Source organism: Myxocyprinus asiaticus, chromosome 14 (assembly GCF_019703515.2).
Source record: "Myxocyprinus asiaticus isolate MX2 ecotype Aquarium Trade chromosome 14, UBuf_Myxa_2, whole genome shotgun sequence".
Lineage (NCBI taxonomy): Eukaryota > Metazoa > Chordata > Actinopteri > Cypriniformes > Catostomidae > Myxocyprinus > Myxocyprinus asiaticus.
The window spans coordinates 3004570-3016201 of record NC_059357.1 but is presented as its reverse complement, the minus strand read 5'-3'; the positions used below and the strand labels follow the sequence as shown (position 1 = coordinate 3016201).

The window sequence follows — 11632 nt, the reverse complement described above, 5'->3', positions numbered from 1 at the left end:
TCAGCTAGACTGTAAGGTGCGTGAGAAGTGCCCAACAAGACAGCCACATCTATGGCAAGTGCTACAGGAAGTGTGGGGTGAAATGTCACCTGAGTATCTGGACAAACTGACAGCTAGAATAACAAGGATCTGCAAAGCTGTCATTGCTGCACGTGGAGGATTTTTTGATGAGAAATCTTTGAAGTAGTTTAAGAAGTTCTGAACATGTTTTTCAAATTGTAATAGTAATTTTTCACGTTATTAATGTCCTGACTATACATTATGATCAGCTGAATGCCACTTTGGTGAATAAAAGTACCAATTTCTTTCCATAAGAGCAAAATCTGTACATTATTCCAAACTTTTGGCTGCCAGTGTTGAAAAATGATACTCCTGTTTCCACCTGGTATTACGATGCGTCTCGGGTGATCCGATCACATGTGGTCAGGTGAGACACATCACTGGTCACTTAAATACGCCTCCTGTGACCACTTGTGTTCGGATTTGGAGGGGAGGGTCTCTGTTTCATGATGTCATACATCAATCACAATGTCAATGTGCTACTGCATGATAATAAAGCGCAACAAAGTCAGAAAAGACAAAGAAAGCACAAAAATAACGGTGCACTGTTACTCCCAGATGCAGTTGAAATTGAATCTAATCACAAACGCAACATGTCCAGCAGAATTATACGTTATATTAGTGGATTACCTGTATTAAAGGAGCTTCAGGTGTTTGTGCTTGTCATCTGTGTTGATATCAGATACACTGAAGAAGATCTGTGAAGCTCTCGTGATTGTGTATGTATTTTTTCTTTTTCGATCGGACGGTTATTTCCTTTTAAAACCACTCGTAAACGGCAAAGTTTAAACTCTTGTTTAAGCGCAGTTGATTGACAGGTGAGGGGTGGAGCTTCACTGCTGCCAGTACGCATACTGGATGGGTTAGCGTTTACACCTCAAACGTGATCTGGTCACATGTGTTTTTTGTGATCCGATCACAAAACGTTTTAGACCCCATTTAGACCTGTATTTACCGCTGACCACATGTGACTGGATCACCCGAAACAGAAACGGGGTCAAAGTTACTGTGCCGCTCAAACAAACAGAGGACATTTTTGATAGTGTTACAAAGTCACAGTATTGCACTTCTAGGTGAAATCAATCCAAAAATGGTTAATAAGGTGACTCTGCATATTAACCCTTTAATGCATCACTCGGGTCTTTAGTGACCCAGGACCTCATTCCACCCCTGTACCTCATCCATTTTTTGGAGTTGTGCCCACACCTCTTTAGTATTCCTCAACCTTTCTCTTATGAATAGTGTAACAAAACAACAAAAAGGCAAAAAAAAATAAATAAATAAATAAAATGTGTGCTTCCATAAATCATATTTTTATGATAATTTCATATCTATGCAAGTTTACTATCACTATGATATATATTTCTTTGTTTATTAAAAGACAAATAAGTACTGTATTCATACAAATGACTACTATATCACAGTGATGAATTATCAGTATCCCATATGTGTGTACATGCTATTTCTTACTCAAAGTGGCACTGTTGTTTCAGTGATTGACTTGATTTACTGTACACTATGTGGCCAAATGTTTGTGTACACCATATGTGCTTGATGAACATTTGATTTCAAAACCTTAGGCATCAATTTCCCCCTTTGGTGCAATAACAACTTCCACTCTTTTGGGAATGCTTTCCACTATACTGTATGTAGTAACATGGCTGCAGGGATTTGCTCTCATTCAGACTCAAGTGCATCACTGAGGTCCGGCACTGATGTTGGTCAATTGGGCCTGACTTACAGTTGGCGTTCCAGTTCACCCCAAAGGTGTTCAGTGGGGTTCAGGTCTGGGCTTTGTGCAGGCCAGTCCATTTCTTCCACACCAGACACAGTAAACCATTTCTTTATGGACTTTGCTTTGTGCACAGGGGTGTTTTCATGCTGGAACAGAAAAGGGCTATCCCCAAACAGTTGCCATAAAGTTGGAAGCACTGAATGCCCTAGAAGTGTCTCACTGTATCATAAATTTTAGCTTTTTTTATTATTATTATTATTATTATTATTATTTTAAGAAAAGGCAAGATTAGTTGAAATTTTTTCTTTTTTGGTTCTCAACATTATGCCACAAATAAGGATGTGCCCGAAGCCGAATATCTTATTCGGAAAGGTATGTCTGATTATCCAAGAGGCACAAGGATAAAGCGACATTTTAAATAAACGTATCCAAAATTACAAAAAATTTATGAATCTGTGCAGCCAATATTTCTAAAGTGTAAACCTTATGAATGAAAATGTGCACTGTGTGATTTCAGATTGGATGAGCGCGGTCTCGACTCGACTATCTCGGCAATGTCAGGCAGACGAAGACGATGATGATGTGAAGAACCCAAGTGCAGTTTATTCATAAATGTGAACAAGAACAAAACACTTGACTTGACTTGACTTGACATGACATGACACCAACAATACCAGACAAAGGACCATGGCAAACATGAGGGTTTAAATACTTGGACATGGGTAACAAGACAACCAATGAACAGACAGAACTATAAACAAGATAACTAAACTAATAAACTTAAACCAATGAAAAACTAGAACTGATAACGAGTTAACAAGACAATAAACCGATGAAAACAAGACACATGAACATGGAGGGAAACAGGATATCACTTGGCCAGAAAACACATAACTATAAAACACATGACAATAGAACAGGAACTAGACTTTCAAAATAAAAGACATGAACACAAAACATGAACAAAAACACATTAAACGTGACGCATATATTCATTTATAGCCTAAACCTGTGCACGATGTTAAATTCCTGATTCCTATATTGATTTTATTTTCATTTCTTTTAATGTTTGAATTTGTTTTTATTATTCTCTGAAAAATGTGTGCTTGACATTTCACATTTTGCTTGACACCTCCTGCCTCCAGAATAATGTTGTTATACATGCACAGACAAACAAAAATTCTTTCATGCAGATATTAATATCTGAAATACCAGGAGAAACCAAAGTTAACCACATATTCCACAGTTAATGCAGCCTACAAATGTAAAATCTGTTAAGAATTTGTTTTTTATAATAGTTGTATTATAATAATAATAATAATAACAATCATAATAATAATTGTGAGTGAGCAGGCAAAACACATTTCTTTTATTTCTTATGGGATTCATATTCAACTGTAGGTTATAACAGAATGGCACAATCATAAAACAAAACATGGCAACAAAGAAAAAAATGAAATGACCCCTGTTCAAAAGTCTGCATACCCTTAGTTCTTAATACTGTGTATTGCCCCCTTTAGCATCAATGACAGCGTGCAGTCTTTTGTAATAGTTGTCTATGAGACCCCAAATTCTTGCAGGTGGTATAGCTGCCCATTCGTCTTGGCAAAATGCCTCCAGGTCATGCAAAGTCTTTGGTCGTCTTGCATGAACCGCACGTTTGAGATCTCCCCAGAGTGGCTCGATGATATTAAGGTCAGGAGACTGTGATGGCCACTCCAGAACCTTCACCTTTTTCTGCTGTTACCACTAGAGGGTCAACTTGGCCTTGTGCTTAGGGTCATTGTCATGCTGGAAAGTCCAAGAGCGTCCCATGCACAGCTTTCGTGCAGAAGAATGCAAATTGTCTGCCAGTATTTTCTGATAACATGCTGCATTCATCTTGCCATCAATTTTCACAAGATTCCCCGTGCCTTTAGAGCTCACACACCCCCAAAACATCAGTGAGTCACCACCATGCTTCACAGTGGGGATGGTATTCTTTTCACTATAGGCCTTGTTGACCCCTCTCCAAACAAAGCACTTATGACCATAAAGCTCTATTTTGGTCTCGTCACTCCAAATTACAGTGTGCCAGAAGCTGTGAGGCGTGTCAAGGTGTTGTCGGGCATATTGTAACTGGGCTTTTTTGTGGCATTGGCGCAGTAAAGGCTTCTTTCTGGCAACTCGACCATGCAGCTCATTTTTGTTCAAGTATCGTCGTATTGTGCTCCTTGAAACAATCACACCGTCTTTTTCCAGAGCAGCCTGTATTTCTCCTGAGGTTACCTGTGGGTTTTTCTTTGTATCCCGAACAATTCTTCTGGCAGTTGTGGCTGAAATCTTTCTTGGTCTAACTGACCTTGGCTTGGCATCAAGAGATCCCTGAATTTTCCACTTCTTAATAAGTGATTGAACAGTACTGACTGGCATTTTCACAGCTTTGGATATCTTTTTATATCCTTTTCCATCTTTATAAAGTTCCATCCGTTCTTGTTACGCAGGTCTTTTGACAGTTCTTTTCTGCTCCCCATGGCTCAGTATCTAGCCTGCTCAGTGCATCCACGTGAGAGCTAACAAACTCATTGACTATTTATACACAGACACTAACTGCAATTTAAAAAGCCACAGGTGTGGGAAATTAACCTTTAATTGCCATTTAAACCTGTGTGTGTCACCTTGTGTGTCTGTAACAAGGCCAAACATTCAAGGGTGTGTAAACTTTTGATCAGGGCCATTTGGGTGATTTCTGTTATCATTATGATTTAAAAAGGAGCCAAACAACTATGTGATAATAAATGGCTTCATATGATCACTATCCTTAAATAAAAGACAGTTTTTGCATGATCAGTCATATTTTTAAAATCAATGCCAAAAGTTCAAAATTTCTGCCAGGGTATGCAAACTTTTGAGCACAACTGTAAGAGTAAGCATTTCATTTAGTTTTGACGCATTTCCGGTTTAAGCCCCCCCACACCCGGTTCTATCCGAATACAGAGACAGATACAGATAATTTTGTCATATGAACAGATACAGATACAAATACAGATAATGGATTCGCTGCACACCCCTACCACATATGCTGTCAATTTAGCTTAACTTGTATTGAAACTGGAAAATAAATTTAATATTGAACTCTGGGGCATGTTTGGGCTGCCACCTGCAATTGTTCACACTAAAATTTAAAAGCTCACCATTTACACATACTGTGGACAAACTGACAAAAATTTGTCTCATTTTTTCAGAAACCCCCTAAATAATAATAATTTAAAAAACTTCAATTATTTATAAATAATATTGTATATATTTACAATCTTCAATCATATGATGAATAGATTAAAAAATAATAATAATAATAATTTGTTGTCCTGACTTTATAAGCATTTAATTCTGGTTCAGTTTACGCCATCTCCCTCCAAATAGTCTTATTTTAATCCACTAGATGGCAGCAAGTACTAGAATTGTTTTAATTTTCTCTATCACCTACAATCACAAAATGCCGATCCGAAAAGTGGTCGTGGCAATGTGTGTCGCTGTCTCCTTCTGCATATCGTGGTCTTCTTCGGCATATCGCACCACCGTTTCGCGGCCCCCTTCAGCTTATTGCGGCCCCCTTCATCATATCGTGTATTGCGACCCCGTTTTGCAACCGGCCCACCGGGAATAGTCCCGGTTCTCCTGATGGCTAGTCCGCCTCTGGTTTCATTGAATATCTCGGTCTCTGAGTGGACTAGAAGCTCAATATAGGTGTCATTATAAAGCTGAGATCATCTCCATTGCGAATCTGCATAACATTTTATGATCAATAGTCGATAACAAATGTTTCCAACGATTGTTTAGTATGCTTTTCCTGCTGGACCACAATTTTTTTCTGGACATCTAGGATATACAGTAACATTGAATTATTCACATGAGCAAGCTCACAGACAAGTAAGAAAACTGCCTAAGGTAAAAGCAGATATAATGTGTTTAGAGGATCGGGGCTTAAAGCAGCAGTGATTGGCATATAAAAGAGATGTTTGTGTTTGATGTCTTACAAATATCATATTTTACAAACTATGCAGTCACATTCCTGAGAATGAGAGCTTTCATTTGATATATGATTTGTCTATTTAAGTGCTATTTGAAAGACCTTTGTAATTATATTAATATTTGTACCACATGACCTCTAGGTGGTGCTGATTTGCGACGCAAATGAATTCAGGCCTTATTTTGTTATTTTATGTGTCATAAATGTAGAAGTGATGGTTATCTATGAAAAGTTCCGATTTTAAGTTTTCAAATGATACCACATATGTCTGACTTATGTATTCTGAGACTTGAACATTTTAAGTGTCATAGCGCCTCCCCCTTTTTGACCCGGCGGTGGTTCCGCAGAGTTGAAGAAGTTAAGCTTTAATTCTGTTTATTTTGTGAATTAAAGATTTAATGCTCGAGTTCACTTGGAAAACTCAAATATTTGCTATTTGTTTGATTCCCCAGACTCCATCATTGCAGACTGACGAGTCGTTACGGTGCCATTCGTCAGAGATCGTGGGAGGCGAGACACACCTGACGACATGACGTCCGTCCCAGATGTATTGCCCCTCCGGGACTCTTCCTGCTCATATTCTCGCGACCAACTCACACCCAACTCCAATAACACGGTCTCCAGCCTGACCCACCACAAGACATTCTGGACCCCTCAACCATCACCAGGCAACTGTGAATTTTACTGGCATGCAATTCTCCTCATGACCTCTGGGGGCAGCGTTCTAATCTGCGGTATGGTTTTAAGTGGACTGTACTTTGCTGGGGTTTCCATGATGGCCACCAACATTCTCGGCCCCGCCCTGCTCTCTATCGGTCTGGTGGTGCTCGTAGTCGGCATGGTTTTGGTGCCCATTACACACGAAATGAGGCACCAGAATGCAACGAAACGGCTATGTAGCGTATACAAGCCTCAGTAAACCCGCGATACTGATATATGGAGGACTTGTTGAAATGTAACATTGTGGCTGTACGAAAGGAAGTCCCACCTTTCCATTAAGAGCCAATCACTGTATTAGCAAAGGCATCGTCAAGTGTTTATGAAAGTTCTTGAAGCACATGCATCTTAGCTTGATTAGCCTAAACAATGCAGTTTTTACTCTGATTTGGTTTAAAGATGCTAAATTAATTAATGGTACCATTTCTGTCAGATTTTATTGGTGATTTGATGTATGATATCTAAAAAAATAACACCCACTGGCTAATGGAAAAACAAGAATATGCACTGTCCCAAATCCATCCTTAGCAATGGCAACAGACAGGGAAAAATATACGTCCATTTCAAACGCTTAAAAATCTACTTTAATGTAATGAAATATTTTAGATTAATTACACGTTGCTTGCAAAACATCAACGTCATGTTGTCTACTTTTAAATGGTTGTCAGTGGCGAAAGCTGCTTTTAGTTTTTGTTAGACATTCAGTCTAATTTTCAGTTCATGCACCACCCCCATTGTTTCATTGAATATCTCAGCCTCTGAGTGGACTAGAAGCTCCATCTACATCTACTTAAATGCAATGAAATATTTGAGAAGAATTACACATTGCTTGCAAAACATGTCATTTTGTCTACTTTTAAATGGTTGTCAGTGGAGTAAGCTGCTTTCCAGATATTGTAGTTACAGGATCTACCAGTAGAGGCTAACTGGACCAAACCAGGCAAATCTTGAACCCTGGTTACTAGTCTGCATGCTTTGAGTTTAATAGCTTCAAGAGATTTGCACTGAGGTAAAAACTCCATACATGATGTGAAAGTGTATTAAAAATGTGCTTGAGAAAAAAAAAGATAATCTACTGTGTGAGGTGCATTTGTTGTTTTCTAATTTCAAACCTAGAAACATTCAACGTTAGGAGAACATAAGTCCCTATTGACATACCTCCAGCAATTAAAGTTACATAACATTATTGTGGCATGTAGAGTTCATGGACATGATGGCGTCGAGCTCTTTGTGTTTCATGTCCATACATTCAGAGTGCTGAGTGTAGCTCAAAAAAGGTTTAGTGGTAAATTAATTGATTGCATTGTGAAATTGTATTGAGTACGATTATGGATGCCTTAAATACACTATTTATGGTAAATATATTATTTATGGTCATTTGAAACCAACCCTAAAGGATCCTATAACTGGATCAAGTAAAAATCCATTAAGAACCTGCTTAGAATCAAATTAAACCAGACTGGATAAACTGATCGTTCTTGTTTTGTTTTTTGTTTTTTTCTGAATTCAAGTTTATCCAAGTTCTTATTTCATCCTTAGATTCGTATTTGATCCCATTAGGATCCTTTAACATATTTAGGATTTTTGATGTGGGTTTAGTAAAAACAGGAAGTTATTTTTTCTTTTCTTTTCTTTTCTTATGTGTGCTTATGGTGCTAAGCAAACTGTTGTAATACAAAATAATAATAATAATAATAATAATAATTATTATTATTATTATTATTATCATTATTGCATAGAGTTCATCATATGACACAATTTGTTAACTTCAAACTTACAAAGTATCATAATATCCTAATTAATGATTTTTCTAGATGTTTAGAAAACTAAATGTTTAGATACTGGAGTAAATAAACAACTGGAGTAAATAAACAAACTAAAGAAAGTTGCGTGCAGCTGTGGTAGATGCACAGTAGATGTTTTGAATGGCTTGAGTCTGTATTTGACAAGCAAATTGTTAGGATCTAAAATCTGATGCTGAATCTGAAATAGAGGTATTATTGGGATGTGGACAAATAGCATATATAACTGGAATGTTATTTAGAAGATATACTTAAAACATGCCTTGTGTAATAGTATGGTAGGATGCTATTTTGAACATATACATTTTTACACAAAATTCGATGAAATGTGCAAAATAACTAGTGATGTAATGTGAGAAGAAAGTAGCATACTACTGTTTGAAACATTTAGCATGCATACTACATACTGCTTCACATACCATTAAAATAAATAAGACCCTGCATACTAGTGTTGTGTTCGAGTCCACCTTAGTCGAGTCTGAGTCAAGTCTGAGTCTTTAAACAATTGAGTCCGAGTCCAAAAGGTGCCGAGTCAGACTCATGACCGAGTCCATAACAGTCCGAGTTGAGTCTGAGTCTTTAAACAATCAAGATGAGTCCGAGTCCAAAAGGGGCCGAGTCAGACTCAAGACTGAGTCCATAACAGTCTGAGTCGAGTCCGAGCCTTTAAACAATCAAGACGAGTCCGAGTCCAAAAGGGGCCGAGTCAGACTCATGACCGAGTCCATAACAGTCTGAGCCGAGTCAGAGTCGAGTCAGAGTTGAGTCCGAGTCTTTAAACTATTGAGTTGAGTCCGAGTCAAAAAGGGCCCGAGTCAGACTCATGACCGAGTCCATAACAGTCCAAGTCAAGTCTGAGTCAAGTCCGAGTCTTTAAACAATCGAGTCGAGTGCAAAAGGGGCCGAGTCGGACTCATGACTGAGTCCACAACAGGCCGAGTCGAGTCCGAGTCAACTCCGAGTCTTTAAACAATCTAGACTGAGTCGAGTCCGAGTCCAAAAGGGGCCGAGTCGGACTCATGACCGAGTCCACAACAGGCAGAGTCAAGTCCGAGTCCAAAAGGGGCCGAGTCGGACCCATGACTGAGTCCACAACAGGCCGAGTCGAGTCCGAGTCAAGTCCGAGTCTTTAAACAATCTAGACCGAGTCGAGTCCGAGTCCAAAAGGGGCCGAGTCGGACTCATGACTGAGTCCACAACAGGCCGAGTCGAGTCCGAGTCAAGTCCGAGTCAAGTCCGAGTCTTTAAACAATCAAGTCCGAGTCGAGTCCGAGTCCAAAAGGGGCCGAGTCGGACTCATGACTGAGTCCACAACAGGCCGAGTCGAGTCCGAGTCAAGTCCGAGTCTTTAAACAATCGAGTCTGAGTCGAGTCGAGTCCAAGTCCAAAAGGAGCCGAGTCGGACTCATGACTGAGTCCACAACAGACTGAGTTGAGTCCGAGTCAAGTCTGAGTCTTTAAACAATCGAGTCGAGTCCGAGTCCGAGTCCAAAAGGGGCCGAGTCGGACTCATGACCGAGTCCACAACAGGCCGAGTCAAGTCCAAGTCAAGTCCGAGTCTTTAAACAATCAAGTCCGAGTCGAGGTCGAGTCCAAAAGGGGCCGAGTCAGACTCATGACTGAGTCCACAACAGGCCGAATCAAGTCCAAGTCGAGTCCGAGTCCATAACAGGCCGAGTTGAATCTATTCATGAATCTGAATTAAAATTGTAATGGTAAACTCAACATCAATATTTTAAGCTTATTTTAACCTTCACAACTAAGAAAAACAATTTGTCAATATAAATGCAACAAAAACAAATGATTAGTGTGCTTCTGAACAAATTTCAAAGTGGTTTCAGAATGAAAGTATATGCTTTAGGTGTATAAAGACAAAACTGTCCTTCATCACACTTCTTATTGTGTTCTGTTGACATTTTCAATTATCTGTTGCTTTTCCCTCCACTCAAACATAGACTAAAGAAAGTGAAAGCTACTTTAGTCATGACAACCAGAGTTATTATTATTTCAGTATTAATTTAGTTTTTATACCATTAAAAACATATTTATATACCACAGTACTACACATCACACTTTTCAGTCCTCCTGCACACAGCAGGTGTAGTCTAATTCCCTAAAGTCAAGATCAAACTCACCTTGGGCTGACATTTCTTTTCACATTATAATTAGTATGGATAATAGGTGAATAGAGACTTCTCCCTTCACTTGTGTTCTTCATTGTATTTTCTGACTTTTTTGCCATTGAAACGCAAGTGCCAGCTTGACTCAGCCGGACTCTGAAAAAAATCCCAAGTCTGAAAGGTTCAAGTCCGAGTCAAATCCGTGTAAAAATGCATCCGAGTCTGTGACGAGCCCAAGTCCATTAAAATTGGACTCGTGACTCGGACTTGAGTCCGAGTCCGAACTCGAGTACCCCAACTCTACTGCACACTGTGTACAGTCCATATAGTCCAGAAAGTGTATAAATAGTATCGAATGGTATTCTGAACATAATTTTGTGCCATTGTTACAAAAAATTTATGAAATTTGTAAAATAACTAGTGAGGTTATATGAGAACAATGTAGCGTACTACTGTTTGAAACATTCAGCGTGCATACTACATACGTTTTCCCATATTATTTGAAAAAATACAACAGTGCATACTGCGCACAGTATGCATACTATAAACTGCAGAAATAGTATGAATGGTATAGCGTGGTATTTCAAAAAACATATAGTGAAATTTTTACAAAAATCTTCAATTAAATATGTCAAACAACTAGTGAGGTTATGTGAGAACAGTGTAGCATATGATTGTTTGAACTGTATAAAGTGCATACTACAAATTTTTTCACACAATTTTTTTTATTAGGCAATAAACAGGAAAACAGCGCATAATGTGCATTAGATACATACTATATAGTATGAATAGTATGTAAGTAATGTGCTGTTCAGAGCATAAACATTTTTACACACGTTTTGATTAAATATACAAAATAAATAATGAGATTCTGTGAGAATGATGAAGCATACTAATGTTTGAAACGTTGCATACTGCATAGTGTTTCACATACTGTTTTTAAAAAGTATACAGTAAATAGTGCATACTGTGTATTTTCTGCAGAAATAGTATGGATAGTATAGTAGTAGTATGCTATTATGAAAATAGACATTTTTAAACAACTTTTGATTACATTTGCAAAATAACTAGTGTTGTTATGTGAGAACGATGTAGCACACTACTGTTTAAAATGTTTACTGTGCATGCTGCATACTGTTTCACATTATATTTTTAACAAGTACACAGTAAACCGTGCATACTGTGCATA

The 11632-nt window shown here is 38.4% G+C and overlaps 1 protein-coding gene across 1 annotated transcript; it reads left to right on the top strand.

The window, feature by feature from the left end:
- Positions 1 to 6333: 6333 nt before the first annotated feature.
- LOC127451476 (phosphoinositide-interacting protein-like) lies at positions 6334 to 6723 on the top strand. Its single transcript, XM_051716208.1, has one exon. The coding sequence runs from the start codon at positions 6334 to 6336 to the stop codon at positions 6721 to 6723; it is 390 nt and encodes a 129-aa protein (XP_051572168.1).
- The last annotated feature ends 4909 nt before the right edge of the window (positions 6724 to 11632 follow it).

Excerpts from the sequence above, each read along its gene's own strand:
- LOC127451476 (XM_051716208.1), top strand. The coding sequence starts at position 6,334 with ATGACGTCCGTCCCAGATGTATTGCCCCTCCGGGACTCTTCCTGCTCA.